This window comes from Trachurus japonicus, chromosome 6 (genome assembly GCF_045865225.1).
Source record: "Trachurus japonicus isolate A0001 chromosome 6, Traja_1.0".
Classification (NCBI taxonomy): Eukaryota; Metazoa; Chordata; class Actinopteri; order Carangiformes; family Carangidae; genus Trachurus; species Trachurus japonicus.
Genome location: NC_140912.1, coordinates 34,007,052 through 34,034,823, shown reverse-complemented (window position 1 = coordinate 34,034,823; position 27,772 = coordinate 34,007,052). Strand labels below are relative to the sequence as shown.

The 27,772-nt window shown below is 41.0% G+C and overlaps 1 protein-coding gene across 1 annotated transcript in view; it reads left to right on the top strand.

Annotated features, from left to right (window-relative positions):
• The window catches only part of LOC146986534 (uncharacterized), a 1,046,957-nt gene that overhangs the window by 876,613 nt on the left and 142,572 nt on the right, over nt 1–27,772 (top strand). Inside the window, exons 21-23 of the mRNA XM_085780502.1 lie at nt 6,287–6,460; nt 8,392–8,565; nt 22,616–22,792. Of these exons, the coding sequence (XP_085636628.1) occupies nt 6,287–6,460; nt 8,392–8,565; nt 22,616–22,792 (525 nt within the window). The remainder of the gene's footprint in view (nt 1–6,286; nt 6,461–8,391; nt 8,566–22,615; nt 22,793–27,772) is intronic.

Here is a 27,772-nt window from a genome sequence, read left to right as displayed (position 1 = left end):
TCTCTGCTCCTCTGCTTACTGAATCCCCGCCCCCTTGAGGAAGTTAACCAATCAGAGCACAGTTGTGGAGCTGTGACATGTTGTTGATCCAGAAATGTCTTGACAGGAGGAAGAGGAGTGGTGTCTCTGTGGACCAGCAGCTGTCCTGCTGTGGTCTCTGTCAGGACGTCCTGAAGGATCCAGTCTCCACCAGCTGTGGACACTGGTTCTGCAGACAGTGCTTCACCTCAGACTGGGACCAGTCTGGTTCTTCAGGACCCCCCTCCTGTCCCCAGTGTGGAAAAAGACCCAGAACCAGAGGTGAGCTGCAGATAGCCAATCAGAGCAGCTGTGAGACTGAACATCTGTCTGCTGATGTGGTCATTTGTGAAACCAGGACCTGTTGTTTTCTCCAGAGTCATTGTTCCATCACACAGCACTGACATTAAGATGATGATTCAAACCTTCTCTTTGTTGTCTGTAATTTTTCTGTAGCTGATGAAAATAATCTGATCAGATTGTCAGACTCTCTGTCTTCAGTCTGACTCTGTCTCTTGTCTCTCAGCAGATTGTGGTCTGCAGGAGGTTTTAGATCAACATAAGATCAGTCTGAGGAGCAGATGTGAACGAGTGACTGAAGGAACTGAGGCAACAGGAAGTGGAACCCTCCTCAACAGGATCTACACTGAGCTCTACATCACAGAGGGACAGAGTGAAGAGGTTAATACCCAACATGAGGTGAGACAGCTGGAGACAACGTCCAAGAAGAAGACCCTCCATGACACTCCAATCAAGTGCAACGACATCTTTAAAGACTTACCTGTCCAACAGAGAGAGGACGTCTCTACGGTCTCACCTGTCCAACAGAGAGAGGACGTCTCTACGGTCTCACCTGTCCAACAGAGAGAGGACGTCTCTACGGTCTCACCTGTCCAACAGAGAGAGGACGTCTCTACGGTCTCACCTGTCCAACAGAGACCCATCAGAGTGGTTCTGACCAACGGCGTCGCTGGCGTTGGAAAAACCTTCTCGGTGCAGAAGTTCACTCTGGACTGGGCCGAGGGCTTGGAGAACCAAGATGTCAGTCTGCTGGTTCTGCTTTCGTTCAGGGAGCTGAACCTGATCAGAGATCAGCGGTTGAGTCTTCTCAGGCTGCTCCATGTTTTCCATCCAACATTACAGAAGGTCACAGCAGAGCAGCTGGCTGTCTGTAAACTTCTCTTCATCTTTGACGGCCTGGATGAAAGCCGACTGTCACTGGACTTCAACAACAGGGAGGTTGTGTCTGATGTCACACAGACGTCATCAGTCAACGTGCTGCTGACAAACCTCATCCAGGGGAATCTGCTTCCCTCGGCTCTGGTCTGGATCACCTCCAGACCTGCAGCAGCCAATCAGATCCCTCCTACATGTGTTGACAGGGTAACAGAGGTCCGAGGCTTCACTGACGCCCAGATGGAGGAGTACTTCAGGAGGAGGTCCAGTGATGAAGATCTGTCCAGAAGAATCATCTCACACATCAAGACGTCCAGGACCCTCCACATCATGTGTCAAGTCCCAGTCTTCTGCTGGATCAGTGCTACAGTTCTGGAGCACATGTTGACCACAGACCAGAGAGGAGAGCTGCCCAAGACCACCACTGACCTGTTCTCACACTTCCTGCTGGTCCAGACAAAGAGGAAGAAGAACAAGTACGGTGAAGGACATGAGACGAGTCCACAGGAGCTGACGGAGGCCGACAGGGAAGTTCTTCTGAAGCTGGGGAGGCTGGCGTTTGAACAGCTCAAGAAAGGAAACATCATGTTCTACCAAGAAGACCTGGAGCAGTGTGGTCTGGATGTCACAGAGGCCTTGGTGAACTCAGGACTCTGTACTGAGATCTTCAAAAGAGAGAGTGTGATCTTCCAGAAAACAGTCTACTGCTTTGTTCATCTGAGTGTTCAGGAGTTTCTGGCTGCAGTCTACATGTTCCACTGTTTCACCAACAGGAACACACAGGTCCTCAAGAAGTTCCTGGTAGAACAACATGATGATGATTTAACCCTGGATGTCTTCCTGCAGGGAGCCATGCAGAAATCCCTCCGCAGTAGAAACGGCCACCTGGACCTGTTTGTTCGCTTCCTTCATGGCCTCTCTCTGGAGTCCAACCAGAGGCTGTTAGGAGGTCTGCTGGGTCAAACAGACAACAGTCCAAGAACAATCCAGAGAACCATCAACAACCTGAAGGAGATGAACTGTTATGAAATCTCTCCTGACAGAAGCATCAACATCTTCCACTGTCTGACGGAGATGAAGGACCAGTCAGTTCATCAGCAGATCCAACAATTCCTCAAGTCAGAGAACAGATCAGAGGAGAAACTCTCTGAGATCCAGTGTTCAGCTGTGGCCTACATGCTGCAGATGTCGGAGCAGGTTCTGGACGAGTTCGACCTGAACAAGTACAACACAATACAGGAGGGACGACTGAGACTGATCCCAGCTGTGAGGAACTGCAGGAAGGCTCGGTGACTCCAGACATGATCAATATAATCACTGATCAGTAATAGTAATACATCTCAGTAATAAAAAACTGTGTTTCTTCTTTATTGGTATTGATATGTTTATTGATCCCACAACAGAAGAGCAGAACCTGTTAAAGTTCAACAGTTTTGTTTAAGTAAATATATTCATGTTGATGGACAATTTGCTCTTAAGTTTGAGACGTTTTTGCGAGGGTGCGTCCCGTCTCCATGGAAATACATGGGGTCCGACTAATATCTGAAACACAATCAATCACGTCAGTAGACTCCTATTTGTAATAGAACCTAGTTGAACTCTACAGCAAATAATCCATCCCTTATTAACGACACAGCAACAGAAAAGATTTTCTCGTCCAAGATGAATGAACTCTAAGATGATGTTAATGTTTTATCGTGGTCTCTGACTTTCCCCAAATAAATTAATACCGCGTCGCCGGCACAGCTGATGGGGAAAGTCAAACATTTAGATTACTTTAGATTATTCAAAAACCCAATCTCGCAAAAAAAGAGAGACAGAAAAACATAAAGGTAATATCTTCCGTTTTATCCAATGAAATATTCAGCTCCAGGCCATAATATTCACATTTTCACCGCGGTCACAACTAGGGGTTGCATGACTTCAGATTTTTTAAAGTCGACTCTAATGTTATGAAAGTCGAGTCGACGTCGACTAGTCGCTGATGACGTCATTCATATTTTTCCCATCATAAATCACAGGAGGAGGGAAATGCTTTTCAACAATCTGTATTCACTGACAGACGCGCATGCACAGAAATGAGTCCACAGAACAGCAGCTTTATAAACAACAAGCTGTAAATCAGTTTGTTTTTCTGTAACATGCACTCCTATACAAGTGCAAAAGATAATACTGTAGCTCCTGTCCGTTAAACAATTAGGGAGGAAAACGACACACAGGCCTCGTCACCATCACAGTCCTGCTCACTCACAGTGTCACTCACATTTTTTTTCTGGTTGGTTGTTGCTGTTGTTGGTTGTTGTTGTTGTGCGCGACGTAAAGCTGTCGATATGAGCGGAGTTTTTTTTTTTTTTTAATTGCCGGCAGCCCGGACACACTGCCCGCGGAAGCGCAGCGCCTCACAGGCAGCAGCTTCTCCTGCTCTCTCTCTCCGCGCCGGTCAAACATCAACCCGTCTGTATCTGCTCAGTTTTCCAAACACAGGTCTGTCTCTAGCGCTGTATGTAGGGATGTGTGTCTTGTGTGCAGACGCAACTGACAAATATCTATAGACGGACAAGCAAACTTAATCATCGTTTATTTTATTTTGAAAATTGACCGGATTCTCTCGCCTTTTCTGTGCCCGACTTCCTGTCTGGTACGATCTCGTTCTATCCAGCTTGACGGCGCTCGTATTTTTTTCATTTAGCGCACTCAGCTGTTGTTTCAAGCCGCTCCTCTTGTAGCCTACTGTTACATGATCAGCGACTAGTCGACGTCAAGCTCAAAACGTCATTGTGGAGCAGTAAAGTCGACTAGTCGATTAGTCGACTAGTCTGTGCAACCCCTAGTCACAACTAGTGTCTCTCTGACTTTGTACCCTCTAGGCTAAAACGGGACAGCTTACAGCATGTTAACTAAAACATGGTTATTTATTTATTTTTATTGTTCTAAAATTTGAGTTTGGCAGCTGACGGGAACTCTACAGGAGGTTGATTTATGGCGCGTTCCAGGCGACCCATAACTTGTGTTTTTCCGACCTGTGAACTCGTACCAGCTCGATCTGGTACGAGTTCACAAGTTGGAAGTTACGAGTTCAACTGCCGTTATTTTCTGGCAGAGGAAGGACGCTGGAGCTAAAAGTGACCGTGTCCTCCAGCGTCCTTCCTCTGTCTATTGCTCATCTGTCTCCGGCCCAAGACGCACCGGTCTGCAGTTCGTCCCCAAGTTGAAACGTAAGGATTCTCCCACTTGTTCATTTGATATTTTCTCTCTTCACAGACTTGTTGATTGTGAACTCTCAGAGAGTCACTGTGAAGTCGTGGCCTCAGCTCTGAAGTCCAACCCCTCCCACCTGACAGAACTGGACCTGAGTAGAAACAACCTGAGTGATTCATCAGTGAAGGTTGTGAGTGCTGGACTGGAGAGTCCAAACTGTCGACTGGAGACTCTGAGGTGAGTTCACTGACTGGACCTGTTGGACTTTTGTCTGTGTTCAGTTCAAATGTGTGAAGTTCAGTTTGAAGCAGCGACTGATTGTGACTCCATGTTACTGCAGCTGGTAGAAGGTGAAGGGTCAGAGGTCACTCAGAGGTCAGTGTGGTGGTGATGATGATGATGATGATGATGATGATGAGCTGCTCTCAGATGAAGCTGCTAACAGAACAGCTGGATCACCACTGTAGCTGAAGCAGCAGATGTGATGTAGATCTGAGGCTGGAGAAGCTGCTGAGCTGTGTGTGTGTGTGTGTGTGTGTGTGTGTGTGAGGGATTACACAGACTAGTCAACTTTACTGCTCCACAATGACGTTTTGAGCTTGATTAGGAGAGCGGCTTGAAACAACAGCTGAGTGGCTGAATGAAACTAATCCGTCACCCTAATTGATTTAAATTGTCTTCTGTTGCTGATGCACGGCCTTGATAAACGTGGTTATTCATTTTATTCTAGTTGAGGATGTGGATGATCATGATGGAGGGAGTAGTGGTGCAACAGATCAGTGTTTTTTTGTTTTTTTTTAATCAATTTTTTATTTTGTTTTATTTCATTACAATTCCATTTATCCATTCCCCTTGACCCCACCCTTTTCCCGGGTGTAACATTAGATTAATAATAATTATTATTATTATCAACAGTACATAGCAGACATATTCATAAGACAGAGGAAAAAACTAAACAAAACAAAAAGACAACAAAAAAACAACACACAAGCCCATCAAAACAACGCTTTGACTTTCTAGGTTGTGTATAGCTTCTACCTTTGTCTTTTGGGCACGAGCACTGGAAACAGATCAGTGTTGATCCTTGATCGCTCTCCACGGATCGGCACGCAAGTGTTCCACAGGTCATTGATGAAAAGAAAGTTGTGAAGGCAGCGCAAAAAAACAACAACAACAACAAACAATAACAACCAATCAACCAGAATCGAAAAACAAAAACTGTGACTGAGCAGGACTGTGATGGTGATTGGCTTACAGACCTTTGCTTGTGTCGTTTTCCTCCCTAACACACAGTAGCTCCAGTATTTTCTTTTCACTTCGATAGGAGTGTATGTTACAAAAAAACTGATTTACAACTGGTTGTTTATTTACCTGCTGTTCTGTACTGATTTCTATCAACCAGTCAGTGGATACAGATTGTTGCAAAGCGTTTCCCTCCTCCTGTGATTTTAGTTATGACAGGAAAAATATGAACGACGTCATCAGCGACTAGTCGACGTCGACTCGACTTTCATAACATTAGAGTCGACTTTAAAAAATCTGAAGTCATGCAACCGCTAACCACACACACAGTTTATCATCCTCTGTGTGTGTGTGTGTGTGTGTGTGTGTGTGTCTTTGATACAGTTCAGTCCTGAATCAGAGAGTTGTAGTCAGTGTTTAGTCCAACAGGTATTGATCAGATATTGATTGTATATTGACAGACTGATCTGAGGTCAGCAGCAGCTGATGAATCTGTGCTGACATGTGGATGATGTGTGTAGAAGGCCACATGATGATGATCCACAACAACACAAGGACAAAGTCCCTCTACTCATTTACACACTGATCATTGATCAGGACACATCTGATCAATCATCAATCATTTCATCTTCTTCTTTAATTCTTTATTCAGATTGAAGAACTGCAGGTTGTCAGAGATCAGCTGTTCTTCTCTGGGCTCAGCTCTGAAGTCCAACCCCTCCCACCTGAGAGAACTGGACCTGACCAACAACAACCTGCAGGATTCAGGAGTGAAGGGTCTGAGTGGTTTTCTGGAGAGTCCAGACTGTAGACTGGAGACTCTGAGGTCAGACTCTGTTTTATTTCTGTGCTCAGATGAATGTGATGTGAAAGTTGTGTTGATACTGAGCTGCAGACATGAGGCTGATATTCTACTGATCCACACTGAGGCTGTAGGACAGGGTAGGCAGGCGCTCACAGACCAAGACCAGGGCTGTGGGGGGTCGGCACCTCAGACAGCTCATCACACAACAACCTCACAACAAACACATTCATGCACAATGGTTCACACAGATCCAAGTCTTCAACATGTGCAACACCTTTTCCCCACAATCCATGCCGTCCTGACATCAGCTGTTATTAACACACAACTCAGATCAATAAGAGGATCACATGTTGGAGCACCGCTCACATCACACAACAAACCTTTAACACAATCCACACTCAAACCTGAGCAACAAGGATGTTAACTGTACACAACAAGCTGTTATTACAAGGTTTACAACAGAGAAGACACACAACCTGGGCTGTGTGTGTGTGTGTGTGTGTGTGTGTGTGTGTGTGTGTGTGTGTGTGTGTGTGTGTGTGTGTGTGTGTGTGTGTGTGTGTGTGTGTGTGTGTGTAAAAGTGTCTAAGTGTCAGTAGGTTACAACTTGCTAACTGCTTGAAACAACAGCTGAGTGGCTGAATGAAACTAATCCGTCACCCTAATTGATTTAAATTGTCTTCTGTTGCTGATGCACGGCCTTGATAAACGTGGTTATTCATTTTATTCTAGTTGAGGATGTGGATGATCATGACGGAGGGAGTAGTGGAGCAACAGATCAGTGTTTTTTTGTTTTTTTTAAATCAATTTTTTATTTTGTTTTATTTCATTACAATTCCATTTATCCATTCCCCTTGACCCCACCCTTTTCCCGGGGGTAACATTAGATTAATAATAATAATTATTATTATCAACAGTACATAGCAGACATGCTCATTAGACAGAAAAAAAATAAACAAAACAAAAGGACAACAAAAACAACACACAAGCCCATCAAAACAACACTTTGACTTTCTAGGTTGTGTACAGCTTCTACCTTTGCCTTTTGGGCACGAGCACTGGAAACAGATCAGTGTTGATCCTTGATCGCTCTCCACGGATCGGCACGCAAGTGTTCCACAGGTCGTTGATGAAAAGAAAGTTGTGAATGTAGCGCAAAAAAAAAACTCTGCTCGTATAGGCAGCTCTATGTCGCGCACAACAACAAACAATAACAACCAATCAACCAGAATCAAAAACAAAAACTGTGACTGAGCAGGACTGTGATGGTGATTGGCTTACAGACCTTTGCTTGTGTCGTTTTCCTCCCTAACACACAGTAGCTCCAGTATTTTCTTTTCACTTCTATAGGAGTGTATGTTACAAAAAAACTGATTTACAACTGGTTGTTTATTTACCTGCTGTTCTGTACTGATTTCTATCAACCAGTCAGTGGATACAGATTGTTGCAAAGCGTTTCCCTCCTCCTGTGATTTTAGTTATGACAGGAAAATATGAACGACGTCATCAGCGACTAGTCGACGTCGACTCGACTTTCATAACATTAGAGTCGACTTTAAAAAATCTGAAGTCATGCAACCGCTAACCACACACACACACGATGACGTCATAATGTAACATTTTCAGACCCACACACAGTTTATCATCCTCTGTGTGTGTGTGTGTCTGTCTGTCTTTGATCCAGTTCAGTCCTGAATCAGAGAGTTGTAGTCAGTGTTTAGTCCAACAGGTATTGATCAGATATTGATTGTATATTGACAGACTGATCTGAGGTCAGCAGCAGCTGATGAATCTGTGCTGACATGTGGATGATGTGTGTAGAAGGCCACATGATGATGATCCACAACAACACAAGGACAAAGTCCCTCTACTCATTTACACACTGATCATTGATCAGGACACATCTGATCAATCATCAATCATTTCATCTTCTTCTTTAATTCTTTATTCAGATTGGTGAACTGCAGTTTGTCAGAGATCAGCTGTTCTTCTCTGGGCTCAGCTCTGAAGTCCAACCCCTCCCACCTGAGACACCTGGACCTGAGCTGGAACAAGCTGCAGGATTCAGGAGTGAAGGGTCTGAGTGGTTTTCTGGAGAGTCCAGACTGTAGACTGGAGACTCTGAGGTCAGACTCTGTTTTATTTCTGTGCTCAGATGAATGTGATGTGAAAGTTGTGTTGATACTGAGCTGCAGACATGAGGCTGATATTCTACTGATCCACACTGAGGCTGTAGGACAGGGTAGGCAGGCGCTCACAGACCAAGACCAGGGCTGTGGGGGGTCGGCACCTCAGACAGCTCATCACACAACAACCTCACAACAAACACATTCATGCACAATTATTCACACAGATCCAAGTCTTAAACATGTGCAACACCTTTTCCCCACAATCCATGCCGTCCTGACATCAGCTGTTATTAACACACAACTCAGATCAATAACAGGATCACATGTTGGAGCACCGCTCACATCACACAACAAACCTTTAACACAATCCACACTCAGACCTGAGCAACAAGGATGTTAACTGTACACAACAAGCTGTTATTACAAGGTTTACAACAGAGAAGACACACAACCTGGGCTGTGTGTGTGTGTGTGTGTGTGTGTGTGTGTGTGTGTGTGTGTGTGTGTGTGTGTGTGTGTGTGTGTGTGTGTGTGTGTGTGTAAAAGTGTCTAAGTGTATAAGTGTCCGAGTAGGTTACAACTTGCTAACTGCTTGAAACAACAGCTGAGTGGCTGAATGAAACTAATCCGTCACCCTAATTGATTTAAATTGTCTTCTGTTGCTGATGCACGGCCTTGATAAACGTGGTTATTAATGTTATTCTAGTTGAGGATGTGGATGATCATGAGGGAGGGAGTAGTGGAGCAACAGATCAGTGTTTTTTTGTTTTTTTTTAATCAATTTTTTATTTTGTTTCATTTCATTACAATTCCATTTATCCATTCCCCTTGACCCCACCCTTTTCCCGGGGGTAACATTAGATTAATAATAATTAGGGCCACGGGCAATCGCACCGGGCACTGGTCCCAACAGCTATGAAATAGCTGCAGGGACCAGTGCCCGGGCGAAGCCCGGGCACTACTGTTATTGTGTGGATTTTTTCTTATTATTAGTGTGAATGCTGGAAGCATTCACACTATTGTTATTCAAATCTTTATACTTATTATTAGTGTGAATGCTGGAAGCATTCACAGTATTGTTATTCTGTTCGGCCATTTTGTTTCTTTAAACTTATACATATTAACATATTATATATCAAAACGTGCGTCCTGATCGGGATCGCTGTGCTATTACTTTTCTCAACAGTTTACGAATTTTTCGCGACGTAGTCGCGAAAAACTGCGCAAAAATTTTGCATGTAAGTCAATGGGACGGGCGAAAAAAAAAGACCGAAAAAGACCAATCATTGGAGTTTAACAAAAGTCTACTGCTCAGGCATACTTTCACCTAGAGACTCCATTTAAACTTTAAACAGTAGACACAAGTCTTGTGTATTGTCGTATTACTCCACGTTTTGATAGGTCATATAGTTTTTGATCAATCCCTGATCAATGACCATGATCATTTTTGGAGAAATTATGAGTTTATAATGGGTGTGTATTGCATGGAATGTTCGTGTCAGAGTGCGTGACATCATCGGTTAGAGTGGGAGAGAGTGAAGAAACATTCTGTATTTTTTCTGGATAAATTGCCACCACGGCCACAATTTACACTCTACAGACATAATTTTTTCAGAATTTGTAAGACAAACTTGTTATCTCTCATGTCATGTGCTCAAAATATCAGAGAGACTTACAGAATTGACAGAATCAGCCTCTGAGTGCGGCCACGTCTGTCCCTGCTCCTCATTGAGTCCAATACAAATATTTTCTGAGAGGAGCAGAACGGCCTGATGTTTTAAAACTGCCAGCGTCGCCAAAATATTTACTGTAGAAACACCAAATCGTACCGAAATTTTCAGTAAGTCCTTAGAGCAACGTTGATCTGTGTTTTGTTCTGATAGGAGTTACCGTTTTGTCATGCTAAGCCTAATTGTGAGGCCGGTTTAGAGGCAGAAAATGGCTGTTTTTCTCCACGTTTCTGTCTGTCTCAGCCTGCGGGGGCCCCTATCGCCGTGGTAACCTCTTTGATCCTCAGGCCAGGGCTCGTTAACTTCATAAACAATCCACCTGGCGCTCGTTTAAATGTTTATAAACACAGACACAGCTAAATCAGACTGACACAGGATGCAGCTACTAACTAACTATGTGTCAAGTCAGTCACACACACACACACAGACTCTAGAGCCAGCTTCATGTGATTACAGTCACACACACACACACACACACACACACACACACACACACACACACACACACACACACACACACACACACACAGGTAACCTAATGTGGTTACAGCTCCTCCATATCAGTGCTTATAGAAAGATGATCATGTGTCTGTCTGATCAGCTCTGTCTTGACCTTAAGATCGTGGGTTTGATTCCCATGTTGACAGAGATGGCACAACCCGCAGTAGCTCCCGTGGCCCATTCAAAATTTCCCGAGAGGAAATTTTCTAGTTATTATTATTATTATTATTCTGAGTCTTCTTCCCTTTTTCTGTGTTTAACTACTTCTTCATACTTTGTGCTATTTCAACAATTCATATATCAAAACGTGCAGCTTTTTCAGGACATTTATGCTATTATTTTTCTCTTTCATACTATTTATACTTTTTAAAATATTTAACTTTTTGTGCAATTTTTCTCTCATAGGAAATACATTGAAACAGTCTTCAAACTCTTCAAATCTTCTGCTTCATTCAGCCTCTAATAGCTTCAGCATACTTTCAGCTACAGACTTCATTCAACTTTTAAACTGTTCACAAACCTTTCAACTATTCAGCTATATCTCAGCTTATTGATATCTTCAACAGTTTCAGATATATGTATAGTTTTAAAATCATTAAAATTTCTGACAAAATTCAGATTTAACATGAAAGTCAATGGGACGGAATGTTCGGACGTTGGCAGTTGGCAGAGTGACAGAGGGTCTAAAAATCCTCTCACATTTTTCTCTCTATCCTGTCAGCACGGCCACAGATTACACTCTACACACATAATTTCGGGCATGCTTGTAGACAAGCTCATCCTTGATCTCTTCATGTGCTCAAAAAACCAGAGAGACGAACACAATTTAAACTGGGAGCCTCTGAGTGCAGCCATTTCCCTCTCTCCTCTCATTGACTCCCATTCAAAAGTAGGCGCTGATTTTCTAAATGTCCCAAAGTTTCCAACCTGCGACACAATCAACAATTTTTACTCTAGAAACACCAAAGTGACATGGACGCGTTCAGCAAGGTCTTATGGTTCGGAAAATGTAAACCTTTTGCTCGTACTAAGTACAGATTTGTCGTACATTAGATCTGTTTGAGGGTGTCACAGAGCAGTTAAAGCCTATGGTTAAAGCTGCCACCATGCCTTAAAGCCACCAGCCAACAGTTACATGGTAACCTCAACATGGCAACCTCACCATGGTAACCTCACCATGGCAACGTCACCATGGCAACGCACACACATTCTCTCTATTTGACTGTCTGTCAGTCACACACACAAATGGACACACACTGACCATACACACATATCCAACACACACACACACACACACACACACACACAAATGGACACACACTCACCATACACACACATCCAACACACACACACACACACAAATGGACACACACTAACTACTACACACACACACAAATGGACAAACACACACAAATCCAACACACACACACACAAATGGACACACACTAACTACCACACACACACAAACACACACACAAGAAACATACAACCACTTACCAAACACATACACAATTTACACAATTACACACACACAGACACACACGCACACACGTCCAACACACACACATTTCATACAGTTGTCAGGTCAGAACTTTTTGTATATCTTTCTCACTCTCTCTCACACACACACACACACACACACACACACACACACACACACACACACACACCTGTTGTAGTTAATGGACTCGTTGCTGTTAATTTTGTTCTTTAGCTATTTAAACTGAAAATACACATTTCCCCATTTTGGTCATGTTGAACACATTGTTTTACATGTATCCTAAACTACTGAGGCTCTTCTCAACCATTTCACACCATTAAACCCGCTGTTTACATGTTCTACTCCTCAGCTAATGCTCAATCTATATTCTTCAACAATGTTCTTCTGCTGTCAGTTTACAATGTATTTCAGTAGGCATTAACTTTTTTCCTAATTCAGGAATTTTTCAAACTCTTCTTTGACAATTCAAGTAATTTCCAGCCATTTCATACAAAGTCTCACATCTTCTACTTTTAAATATATTCTCAGCCATTGCTTCGGCTATGTTAGTGCTGGTTCATCAGTTGTCCTTCCTGTCAGGTTAGCTGCAGATTTCAACTATTTAACCATTACATTTAAACATGCAGAATTTCAATGTTTTCTTCTCCCTTTAGCATTTCTACTGCTTTTTACCTTTAAAAAGGCATTCATCTCACACTACAAGTTATATGTTTCAGCTTTTCCCTCCTAGGGATGAATAAAGTATTCATCTACTCTCTACTCTACTCTACTCTAGCATTAGTCTTTTCAACATTGCTTTAGCAGTTTCGTCAACTAATTTAGCATTGATTCAACAATTTCTTCAGCTCATTCAGCATTGCTTCAGCAACAGCGTTCGGCTGCTTTCAGCATTCACACGCATTTTCTGCAGGAAATGCTATCTTTTTCTAGTTATTATTATTATTATTCTGAGTCTTCTTCCCTTTTTCTGTGTTTAACTACTTCTTCATACTTTGTGCTATTTCAACAATTCATATATCAAAACGTGCAGCTTTTTCAGGACATTTATGCTATTATTTTTCTCTTTCATACTATTTATACTTTTTAAAATATTTAACTTTTTCTGCAATTTTTTTCCCATAGGAATACATTGAAACAGTCGTCAAACTCTTCAAATCTTCTGCTTCATTCAGCCTCTAATAGCTTCAGCATACTTTCAGCTACAGACTTCATTCAACTTTTAAACTGTTCACAAACCTTTCAACTATTCAGCTATATCTCAGCTTATTGATATCTTCAACAGTTTCAGATATATGTATAGTTTTAAAATCATTAAAATTTCTGACAAAATTCAGATTTAACATGAAAGTCAATGGGACGGAATGTTCGGACGTTGGCAGTTGGTAGAGTGACAGAGGGTCTAAAAATCCTCTCACATTTTTCTCTCTATCCTGCCAGCACGGCCACAGATTACACTCTACACACATAATTTCGGGCATGCTTGTAGACAAGCTCATCCTTGATCTCTTCATGTGCTCAAAAAACCAGAGAGACGAACACAATTTAAACTGGGAGCCTCCGAGTGCAGTCAGTTCCCTCTCTCCTCCCATTGACTCCCATTCAAAAGTAGGCGCTGATTTTCTAAACGTCCCAAAGTTTCCAACCTGCGACCCAATCAACAATTTTTACTCTAGAAACACCAAAGTGACATGGACGCGTTCAGCAAGGTCTTATGGTTCGGAAAATGTAAACCTTTTGCTCGTACTAAGTACAGATTTGTCGTACATTAGATCTGTTTGAGGGTGTCACAGAGCAGTTAAAGCCTATGGTTAAAGCTGCCACCATACCTTAAAGCCACCAGCCAACAGTTACATGGTAACCTCAACATGGCAACCTCACCATGGTAACCTCACCATGGCAACGTCACCATGGCAACGCACACACATTCTCTCTATTTGACTGTCTGTCGGTCACACACACAAATGGACACACACTGACCATACACACATATCCAACACACACACACACACACACACGGACACACACTGACCATACACACATATCCAACACACACACACACACACACACACACACGGACACACACTGACCATACACACATATCCAACACACATATAATTTTTATTAGAGTAATTTGAGTGTACTTAAAATGTTAATTTTTCTTTCACCACAATCTTCAACAATTCAAATAATTTCCAACCACCTAGATATTGTTTAATCTATATTAGTAATAGTCCAACAATGTATTCATGCTGTCATGTTTAAATATATTTGAGTAGACTTCAGCTTTTCAATTTCTTTATGCTAATCTTCAACAATTTAAATAATTTCCAATCATTTCATACAAAATAAACCTCCTTCTTACAGGTTCCATTTGTTAATCTATTTTCACTTATTACTTTAGCCATGTTAGCACTTGTTTATCTGTTTTCTGTAGCAGTGCTTTTTGCAGCTGACTGCAGACTCCTCAACTGTTAGACTTAATAATGCAGGATTTTCCAACACATTCCTCTGCCTTTTCAACATTTCTACTGCTTTTAGACTAAACACACATTTATTACACTTAAACCTAAACAATTCAGGATTTTTTCCATCACGTCATGTCAATCAGCTTCCTGCTTACATGTTCCTTCTTTTTAATCTATTCTCACTTGTTGCTTCAGCTATGTTACTGCTGGTTCATCAGTTTTCCTTGCTGTGGCTAGCTGCAGATTTCAACTCTTCAACTGTTAAACATCTTCAACATGCAGGATTTTAACATTTTCTTCTCCTTTTTTTTTTTTTTTTTTACATTTCTACTGCTTTTTGTCCTTAAAAAGGCATTAATCTTCAAGTTATATGTTTCAGCTTCAACGTTAGTCTTTTTCAACAGTTCTTCAGCTAATTCAACTTTGTTTCAATGATTTCTTCAGCTTATTCAGCATTGCTTCAGCAATAGCGTTCAGCTGCTTACAGCATTCACACGCATTTTCTGCAGGAAATGCTTTCTTTTTCTAGTTAGTGTGAATGCTGGAAGCATTCACAGTATTGTTATTCTGTTCGGCCATTTTGTTTCTTTAAACTTATTATTATTATTATTCTGAGTCTTCTTCCCTTTTTCTGCGTTTAACTCGTTCTTCATACTTTGTGCTATTTCAACAATTCATATATCAAAACGTGCAGCTTTTTCAGGACATTTATGCTATTATTTTTCTCTTTCATACTATTTATACTTTTTAAAATATTTAACTTTTTGTGCAATTTTTTTCCCATAGGAATACATTGAAACAGTCTTCAAACTCTTCAAATTTTCTGCTTCATTCAGCCTCTAATAGCTTCAGCATACTTTCAGCTACAGACTTCATTCAACTTTTAAACTGTTCACAAACCTTTCAACTATTCAGCTATATCTCAGCTTATTGATATCTTCAACAGTTTCAGATATATGTATAGTTTTAAAATCATTAAAATTTCTGACAAAATTAAGATTTAACATGAAAGTCAATGGGACGGAATGTTCGGACGTTGGCAGTTGGTAGAGTGACAGAGGGTCTAAAAATCCTCTCACATTTTTCTCTCTATCCTGCCAGCACGGCCACAGATTACACTCTACACACATAATTTCGGGCATGCTTGTAGACAAGCTCATCCTTGATCTCTTCATGTGCTCAAAAAACCAGAGAGACGAACACAATTTAAACTGGGAGCCTCCGAGTGCAGCCAGTTCCTTCTCTCCTCCCATTGACTCCCATTCAAAAGTAGGCGCTGATTTTCTAAACGTCCCAAAGTTTCCAACCTGCGACACAATCAACAATTTTTACTCTAGAAACACCAAAGTGACATGGACGCGTTCAGCAAGGTCTTATGGTTCGGAAAATGTAAACCTTTTGCTCGTACTAAGTACAGATTTGTCGTACATTAGATCTGTTTGAGGGTGTCACAGAGCAGTTAAAGCCTATGGTTAAAGCTGCCACCATACCTTAAAGCCACCAGCCAACAGTTACATGGTAACCTCAACATGGCAACCTCACCATGGTAACCTCACCATGGCAACGTCACCATGGCAACGCACACACATTCTCTCTATTTGACTGTCTGTCGGTCACACACACAAATGGACACACACTGACCATACACACATATCCAACACACACACACACACACACACACACACACACACGGACACACACACACACACACACACACGGACACACACTGACCATACACACATATCCAACACACACACACACACACACACACACACACACACACACACACGGACACACACTGACCATACACACATATCCAACACACACACACACACACACACACACCATACACACACACACACACACGGACACACACTGACCATACACACATATCCAACACACACACACACACACACACACACACGGACACACACTGACCATACACACATATCCAACACACATATAATTTTTTATTAGAGTAATTTGAGTGTACTTAAAATGTTAATTTTTCTTTCACCACAATCTTCAACAATTCAAATAATTTCCAACCACCTAGATATTGTTTAATCTATATTAGTAATAGTCCAACAATGTATTCATGCTGTCATGTTTAAATATATTTGAGTAGACTTCAGCTTTTCAATTTCTTTATGCTAATCTTCAACAATTTAAATAATTTCCAATCATTTCATACAAAATAAACCTCCTTCTTACAGGTTCCATTTGTTAATCTATTTTCACTTATTACTTTAGCCATGTTAGCACTTGTTTATCTGTTTTCTGTAGCAGTGCTTTTTGCAGCTGACTGCAGACTCCTCAACTGTTAGACTTAATAATGCAGGATTTTCCAACACATTCCTCTGCCTTTTCAACATTTCTACTGCTTTTAGACTAAACACACATTTATTACACTTAAACCTAAACAATTCAGGATTTTTTCCATCACGTCATGTCAATCAGCTTCCTGCTTACATGTTCCTTCTTTTTAATCTATTCTCACTTGTTGCTTCAGCTATGTTACTGCTGGTTCATCAGTTTTCCTTGCTGTGGCTAGCTGCAGATTTCAACTCTTCAACTGTTAAACATCTTCAACATGCAGGATTTTAACATTTTCTTCTCCTTTTTTTTTTTTTTTTTTTTTACATTTCTACTGCTTTTTGTCCTTAAAAAGGCATTAATCTTCAAGTTATATGTTTCAGCTTCAACGTTAGACTTTTTCAACAGTTCTTCAGCTAATTCAACTTTGTTTCAATGATTTCTTCAGCTTATTCAGCATTGCTTCAGCAATAGCGTTCAGCTGCTTACAGCATTCACACGCATTTTCTGCAGGAAATGCTATCTTTTTCTAGTTATTATTCTTACTTCTTTCACCCTTTTTCTGCGTTTAACTCCTTCTTCATACTTTGTGCTATTTCAACAATTCATATATCAAAACGTGCAGCTTTTTCAGGACATTTATGCTATTATTTTTCTCTTTCATACTATTTATACTTTTTAAAATATTTAACTTTTTGTGCAATTTTTTTCTCATAGGAAATACATTGAAACAGTCTTCAAACTCTTCAAATCTTCTGCTTCATTCAGCCTCTAATAGCTTCAGCATACTTTCAGCTACAGACTTCATTCAACTTTTAAACTGTTCACAAACCTTTCAACTATTCAGCTATATCTCAGCTTATTGATATCTTCAACAGTTTCAGATATATGTATAGTTTTAAAATCATTAAAATTTCTGACAAAATTCAGATTTAACATGAAAGTCAATGGGACGGAATGTTCGGACGTTGGCAGTTGGTAGAGTGACAGAGGGTCTAAAAATCCTCTCACATTTTTCTCTCTATCCTGCCAGCACAGCCACAGATTAAACTCTACACACATAATTTCGGCCACGTTTGTAGACAAGCTCATCCTTGATCTCTTCATGTGCTCAAAAAACCAGAGAGACGAACACAATTTAAACTAGGAGCCTCTGAGTGTGGCCATTTCCCTCTCTCCTCTCATTGACTCCCATTCAAAAGTAGGAGCTGATTTTCTAAACGTCCCAAAGTTTCCAACCTGCGACACAATCAACAATTTTTACTCTAGAAACACCAAAGTGACATGGACGCGTTCAGCAAGGTCTTATGGTTCGGAAAATGTAAACCTTTTGCTCGTACTAAGTACAGATTTGTCGTACATTAGATCTGTTTGAGGGTGTCACAGAGCAGTTAAAGCCTATGGTTAAAGCTGCCACCATGCCTTAAAGCCACCAGTTACATGTTACATACGCACACACACACACACACACAAATGAACACACATTAACTACCACACACACTCACACACACTCTCACACACACACACACACACACACACACACACAAATGAACACACATTAACTACCACACACACTCACACACACACACACACACACACACACACACACACACACACAAATGAACACACATTAACTACCACACACACTCACACACACACACACACACACACACACACACAAATGGACACACTCACCATGCATACACATCCAACACACACAAATGGACACACACTAACTACTACACACACACACACAAATGGACACACACACACACAAATCCAACACACACACACAAATGGACACACACAAATGGACACACACTAACTACCACACACACACACACACACACACAACAAACATACAACCACTTACCGAACACATACACAATTTACACAATTACACACACACAGACACACACGCACACACAACAAACACACACACAAATGGACACACACTAACCATGCACAAACACACACACACACGTCCAACACACACACATTTCATACAGTTGTCAGGTCAGAACTTTTTGTATATCTTTCTCACTCTCTCTCACACACACACACACACACACACACACACACACACACACACACACACGCACACACACACACACACACACACACACACACACACTTTTCCTACAGTTGTCTGACTGTTTTGTATGTACCTCTCTATCTTCCTGTTGTAGTTAATGGACTTGTTGCTGTTAATTTTGTTCTTTAGCTATTTAAACTGAAAATACACATTTCCCCATTTTGGTCATGTTGAACACATTGTTTTACACGTATCCTAAACTACTGAGGCTCTTCTCAACCATTTCACACCATTAAACCCGCTGTTTACATGTTCTACTCCTCAGCTAATGCTCGATCTATATTCTTCAACAATGTTCTTCTTCTGTCAGTTTACAATGTATTTCAGTAGGCATTAACTTTTTTCCTAATTCAGGAATTTTTCAAACTCTTCTTTGACAATTCAAGTAATTTCCAGCCATTTCATACAAAGTCTCACATCTTCTACTTTTAAATATATTCTCAGCCATTGCTTCAGCTATGTTAGTGCTGGTTCATCAGTTGTCCTTCCTGTCAGGTTAGCTACAGATTTCAACTATTTAACCATTACATTTAAACATGCAGAATTTCAATGTTTTCTTCTCCCTTTAGCATTTCTACTGCTTTTTACCTTTAAAAAGACATTCATCTCACACTACAAGTTATATGTTTCAGCTTTTTCCCTCCTAGGGATGAATAAAGTATTCATATACTCTCTACTCTACTCTAGCATTAGTCTTTTCAACATTGCTTTAGCAGTTTCGTCAACTAATTTAGCATTGATTCAACAATTTCTTCAGCTCATTCAGCATTGCTTCAGCAACAGCGTTCAGCTGCTTTCAGCATTCACACGCATTTTCTGCAGGAAATGCTATCTTTTTCTAGTTATTATTATTTTTCCACTTCCGGCCGATTTTCGATGTGCTACTAGTCCTGCAACTCGAAGAGTTGCAGGACATATTATATATCAAAACGTGCGTCCTGATCGGGATCGCTGTGCTATTACTTTTCTCAACAGTTTACGAATTTTTCGCGACGTAGTCGCGAAAAACTGCGCAAAAATTTTGCATGTAAGTCAATGGGACGGGCGAAAAAAAAAAGACCGAAAAAGACCAATCATTGGAGTTTAACAAAAGTCTACTGCTCAGGCATACTTTCACCTAGAGACTCCATTTAAACTTTAAACAGTAGACACAAGTCTTGTGTATTGTCGTATTACTCCACGTTTTGATAGGTCATATAGTTTTTGATCAATCCCTGATCAATGACCATGATCATTTTTGGAGAAATTATGAGTTTATAATGGGTGTGTATTGCATAGAATGTTCGTGTCAGAGTGCGTGACATCATCGGTTAGAGTGGGAGAGAGTGAAGAAACATTCTGTATTTTTTCTGGATAAATTGCCACCACGGCCACAATTTACACTCTACAGACATAATTTTTTCAGAATTTGTAAGACAAACTTGTTATCTCTCATGTCATGTGCTCAAAATATCAGAGAGACTTACAGAATTGACAGAATCAGCCTCTGAGTGCGGCCACGTCTGTCTCTGCTCCTCATTGAGTCCAATACAAATATTTTCTGAGAGGAGCAGAACGGCCTGATGTTTTAAAACTGCCAGCGTCGCCAAAATATTTACTGTAGAAACACCAAATCGTACCGAAATTTTCAGTAAGTCCTTAGAGCAACGTTGATCTGTGTTTTGTTCTGATAGGAGTTACCGTTTTGTCATGCTAAGCCTAATTGTGAGGCCGGTTTAGAGGCAGAAAATGGCTGTTTTTCTCCACGTTTCTGTCTGTATCAGCCTGCGGGGGCCCCTATCGCCGTGGTAACCTCTTTGATCCTCAGGCCAGAGCTCGTTAACTTCATAAACAATCCACCTGGCGCTCGTTTAAATGTTTATAAACACAGACACAGCTAAATCAGACTGACACAGGATGCAGCTACTAACTAACTATGTGACAAGTCAGTCACACACACACACACACACAGACTCTAGAGCCAGCTTCATGTGATTACAGTCACACACACACACACACACACACACACACACACACACACACACACACACACACACACACACAGGTAACCTAATGTGGTTACAGCTCCTCCATATCAGTGCTTATAGAAAGATGATCATGTGTCTGTCTGATCAGCTCTGTCTTGACCTTAAGATCGTGGGTTTGATTCCCATGTTGACAGAGATGGCACAACCCGCAGTAGCTCCCGTGGCCCATTCAAAATTTCCCGAGAGGAAATTTTCTAGTTATTATTATTATCAACAGTACATAGCAGACATATTCATAAGACAGAAAAAAAACTAAACAAAACAAAAGGACAACAAAAACAACACACAAGCCCATCAAAACAACACTTTGACTTTCTAGGTTGTGTATAGCTTCTACCTTTGTCTTTTGGGCACAAGCACTGGAAACAGATCAGTGTTGATCCTTGATCGCTCTCCACGGATCGGCACGCAAGTGTTCCACAGGTCGTTGATGAAAAGAAAGTTGTGAATGTAGCGCAAAAAAAAAACTCTGCTCATATAGGCAGCTCTATGTCGCGCACAACAACAAACAATAACAACCAATCAACCAGAATCGAAAAACAAAAACTGTGACTGAGCAGGACTGTGATGGTGATTGGCTTACAGACCTTTGCTTGTGTCGTTTTCCTCCCTAACACACAGTAGCTCCAGTATTTTCTTTTCACTTCTATAGGAGTGTATGTTACAAAAAAAACTGATTTACAACTGGTTGTTTATTTACCTGCTGTTCTGTACTGATTTCTATCAACCAGTCAGTGGATACAGATTGTTGCAAAGCGTTTCCCTCCTCCTGTGATTTTAGTTATGACGGTAAAAATATGAACGATGTTGGGGCGGTGCGTGGCGCAGTGGTTAAGGCGGCCGCCCCATGTAGAGGCAACAGTCCTCAACGCAGGCGTCCCCGGTTCGAATCCCGCGTCGGGCAGACCTTTCCTTCCTGCATGTCATTCCCCCTCTCTCTGCCTCCCCCTTTCCTGTCTATATCACTGTCTATCAAATAAAGGCAAAAACGCCAAAAAATATATATATATATGAACAACGTCATCAGCGACTAACATTAGAGTCGACTTTAAAAAATCTGAAGTCATGCAACTACTAACCACACACACAGTTTATCATCCTCTGTGTGTGTGTGTGTGTGTGTGTGTGTGTGTCTTTGATCCAGTTCAGTCCTGAATCAGAGAGTTGTAGTCAGTGTTTAGTCCAACAGGTATTGATCAGATATTGATTGTATATTGACAGACTGATCTGAGGTCAGCAGCAGCTGATGAATCTGTGCTGACATGTGGATGATGTGTGTAGAAGGCCACATGATGATGATCCACAACAACACAAGGACAAAGTCCCTCTACTCATTTACACACTGATCATTGATCAGGACACATCTGATCAATCATCAATCATTTCATCTTCTTCTTTTATTCTTTATTCAGATTGAAGAGCTGCAGTTTGTCAAAGATCAGCTGTTCTTCTCTGGGCTCAGCTCTGAAGTCCAACCCCTCCCACCTGAGACACCTGGACCTGAGCAGAAACAACAAGCTGCAGGATTCAGGAGTGAAGGGTCTGAGTGGTTTTCTGGAGAGTCCAGACTGTAGACTGGAGACTCTGAGGTCAGACTCTGTTTTATTTCTGTGCTCAGATGAATGTGATGTGAAAGTTGTGTTGATACTGAGCTGCAGACATGAGGCTGATATTCTACTGATCCACACTGAGGCTGTAGGACAGGGTAGGCAGGCGCTCACAGACCAAGACCAGGGCTGTGGGGGGTCGGCACCTCAGGCAGCTCATCACACAACAACCTCACAACAAACACATTCATGCACAATTATTCACACAGATCCAAGTCTTAAACATGTGCAACACCTTTTACCCACAATCCATGCCGTCCTGACATCAGCTGTTATTAACACACAACTCAGATCAATAACAGGATCACATGTTGGAGCACCGCTCACATCACACAACAAATCTTTAACACAATCCACGCTCAGACCTGAGACTGAAGTCAAGCCAGCCCACACGTTGTTTTAAGGTGCGCGGATATACGGCACATTACCGCAAGAGCGAGAAAGTGCCCGTAAAATGAAAAAAGCAATGACCCCGAAACGTCTGATGTGGCATTTCAAAATAAAAGCCGGCCTTTCAAAATAAAAGCCTTGAACACTGCATTAATTAAAAAAACCTGCTAGTTATTACTGTACCATTCCACTTCAGACTGATAGTACTCGACCTGAAGATGACATCCAGAAAAAATCAGACCAATCTGATGTGGGATTTCAGAATAAAAGCCCTCTGAACTTGCATATTTTGAAGTATTTGTGTACATTTACAGTATCATTAAAAGAAAACTGCTAGTTATTACTGTACCATTCCACTTCAGACTGATAGTACTCGACCTGAAGATGACATCCAGAAAAAATCAGACCAATCTGATGTGGAATTTCAGAATAAAAGCCCTCTAAACTTTAATATTTTAAAATATTTTGTGTACATTTACTGTATAAATTTTTAAAAATTGCTAGTTATTACTGTACCATTCCACTTCAGACTGATAGTACACGACCTGAAGATGACACCCAGAAAAAATTAGACCAATCTGATGTGGAATTTCAGAATAAAAGCCCTCTGAACTTTGATATTTTTAAGTATTTTGTGTACATTTACAGTATCATTTTTTTTTAAACTGCTAGTTATTACTGTACCATTCCACTTCAGACTGATAGTACTCGACCTGCAGATGATACCCAAAAAAAATCAGACCAATCTAATGTGGAATTTCAGAATAAAAGCCCTTTGAACTTGCATATTTTTGTGTACATTTACAGTATCATTTAAAAAAAACTGCTAGTTATTACTGTACCATTCCACTTCAGACTGATAGTACTCGACCTGAAGATGACACCCAAAAAAAATCAGACCAATCTGATGTGGAATTTCAGAATAAAAGCCCTCTGAACTTGCATATTTTTGTGTACATTTACAGTATCATTTAAAAAAAAAAACTACTAGTTATTACTGTACCATTCCACTTCAGACTGATAGTACTCGACCTGAAGATGACACCCAGAAAAAATCAGACCAATCTGATGTGGAATTTCAGAATAAAAGCCCTCTAAACTTGGATATTTTTAAGTATTTTGTGTACATTTACAGTATCATTTTTAAAAAACCACTAGTTATTACTGTACCATTCCACTTCAGACTGATAATACTCGACCTGAAGATGATACCCAGAAAAAATCAGACCAATCTGATGTGGAATTTCAGAATAAAAGCCCTCTGAACTTTAATATTTTTAAGTGATTTGTGTACATTTACAGTATCATTTAAATTCCACATCAGATCGCCCTGATTTTTTTCTGGGTGTCATCTTCAGGTCGAGTACTATCAATCTGAAGTGGAATGGTACAGTAATAACTAGCAGTTTTTAAGAATTTATACTGTAAATGTACACAAAATATTTCAAAATATTAAAGTTTAGAGGGGCTTTTATTCTGAAATTCCACATCAGATTGGTCTGATTTTTTCTGGGTGTCATCTTCAGGTCGAGTACTATCAGTCTGAAGTGGAATGGTACAGTAATAACTAGCAGTTTTTAAGAATTTATACTGTAAATGTACACAAAATACTTAAAAATATGCAAGTTCAGAGGGCTTTTATTCTGAAATTCCACATCAGATTGGTCTGATTTTTTTCTGGGTGTCATCTTCAGGTCGAGTACTATCAGTCTGAAGTGGAATGGTACAGTAATAACTTGCATTTTTTTTAAAATTATACTGTAAATGTACACCAAAATATCAAAGTTCAGAGGGCTTTTATTCTGAAATTCAACATCAGATTGGTCTGATTTTTTCTGGATGTCATCTTCAGGTCGAGTACTATCAGTCTGAAGTGGAATGGTACAGTAATAACTAGCAGTTTTTAAGAATTTATACTGTAAATGTACACAAAATATTTCAAAATATTAAAGTTTAGAGGGGCTTTTATTCTGAAATTCCACATCAGATTGGTCTGATTTTTTCTGGGTATCATCTTCAGGTCGTGGACTATCAGTCTGAAGTGGAATGGTACAGTAATAACTAGCAGTTGTCTTTTAATGATACTGTAAATGTACACAAATACTTCAAAATATCAAAGTTCAGAGGGCTTTTATTCTGAAATTCCACATCAGATTGGTCTGATTTTTTCTGGGTGTCATCCTGAGGTCGAGTACTATCAGTCTGAAGTGGAATGGTACAGTAATAACTAGCAGTTTTTTTTTTAATGATACTGTAAATGTACACAAAAATATGCAAGTTCAGAGGGCTTTTATTCTGAAATTCCACATCAGGTTGGTCTGATTTTTTCTGGGTATCATCTTCAGGTCGAGTACAATCAGTCTGAAGTGGAATGGTACAGTAATAACTAGCAGTTTTTCTTAAAATAATACTGTAAATGTACACAAATGCAGTGTTAAAGGCTTTTATTTTGAAAGGCCGGCTCTTATTTTGAAATGCAACATCAGACGTTTCGGGGGCGTTGCTTTCATTTTACGGGCACTTTCTCGCTCTTGCCGTAATGTGCCGTATATGCGCGCACCTTAAAACAACGTGTGGGCTGGCTTGACTTCAGTGATCTGAGCAACAAGGATGTTAACTGTACACAACAAGCTGTTATTACAAGGTTTACAACAGAGAAGACACACAACCTGGACTGTGTGTGTGTGTATCTAAGAGAGTCAGAGAGAGAGTAGGTTAAAACTTGCTAACTGTTAGCCACCGTAGCTCAGGCGTTGGTCTCCCGTCAGATAAAAGCTGCTGTTGTTCTTCAGATGAAGCTCATTAAGGTGTTCACCTCTCCAGTGGAGCATCACTGCAGTTGAATTAGCTGCTAAACTGCTGGAGGCTAAAAAGCCAGGGGACACGTCTGTGTGTTGACCATTCACCAAGGCAACGTGAACAGAAGTGCAGCTCAGACATGGAGCAGTTAAGTTAAGAGGCAGCGTAGCGTTGTGCCTCTTCACCTCCATGTGAACTCTGTGTGGGAACTTACTGCACATGTGCAAACAGCCACATACACACCGTACTGACAGAAGAGGCAGAGCAGCTCTGGGCCTTTGCTCTGTAATACTACACATGGCTGAGTGGTTTGTGCAGCTGCTGCCTGGACAGAAGCTAGCTCTGTTTACTGGCTTTTATTAGACCATGAAAATCACCACATTCTGACACATTGAACTTGTAGTAAAGTTATCTGAAAGTCCAAAAGAATCCAACTTAAGATGAAGTGAATAAATCAAAGCCCTGACTGCACCTCACTGGTTTTTAGTCCAGTCTCTGTTTCTCTTCATGTTTCACCTCCACTACAGAAACACATGTGATGTATCAGACAATAACTGATCTATAATCAATAGCTGCTGGCTCCACCTCTTTCCTGAGGCTCTGTGATGTTTATAGTAAAACATTCAAAGCCAACATCCCATAATAAGCACGTGTGTTTCAGGTTTTTCTGTCTCTGAGCTTCATTCAACATGTGTGTCTACACGTTAGTCGTCATGGTAACAGAGTTCAGCCTCACATGTGTGTTGTCTTGAGCATGGTCAGTAAATCTCTGATCAATGTGGCTGCACAACATGAGTTTGTCTGGATGGAGCCACAGGTGGAGCTGACAGGTGAAGAGGCGGAGTCACTGCGTCTGTGTTGAAGCAGCAGCAGCTTCTCATGAATATTAATGAGCTGTTTTCTCTCTATGTGACTGTTTAACCAGCTTCCTGTTGCTTCAGCTGTTGGACTTTGATTTTCTAAACTTGTTCTTTCTGAAGCTTCTTCAGCTCTGAACAGATGATGAGACACTGAACGCTGTCAACAAGGAGCTTTGTCCTCAACTCACTGCTTTTATTCTTTATTCAGATTGGAGTGGTGCAGTTTGTCAGACATCAGCTGTTCTTCTCTGGTCTCAGCTCTGAAGTCCAACCCCTCCCACCTGAGAGAACTGGACCTGAACTACAACAACAACCTTTATGATTCAGGAGTGAAGCATCTGAGTGGTTTTCTGGAGAGTCCAGACTGTAGACTGGAGACTCTGAGGTCAGTTCACTGACTGTTACTGTTGTAGATCTTAGATCTTTGATCCACAACTGAACCTGATTGATCTTCACTCAGAACTTGAATCATTGACTTTGATGTCATGAATGAAGGACGTTTGAAATAGTTGTTGTCTCATGTTTCCACTTGTTCTTCTCTCACACTGACAATGACTCTTCACTTTCAGCTCATTTCACTCAGTCTGATCAATAATCAATGACCTGATCACTGCAGCTGTGTGTGTGTGTGTGTGTGTGTGTGTGTGTGTGTGTGTGTGTGTGTGTGTGTGTGTGTGTGTGTGTGTGTGTGTGTGTGTGTGTTCTTCATTTCATCTTCTTCTTTTATTCTTTATTCAGATTGGGCTGGTGCAGGTTGTCAGACATCAGCTGTTCTTCTCTGGTCTCAGCTCTGAAGTCCAACCCCTCCCACCTGAGAGAACTGGAGCTGGAAGGAACAACCAGCTACTTCAACAACAACAACCTGAGCTCTTCATCTCTGCAGCAGCTTCATGATCTTGTTGAGAGTCCAGAC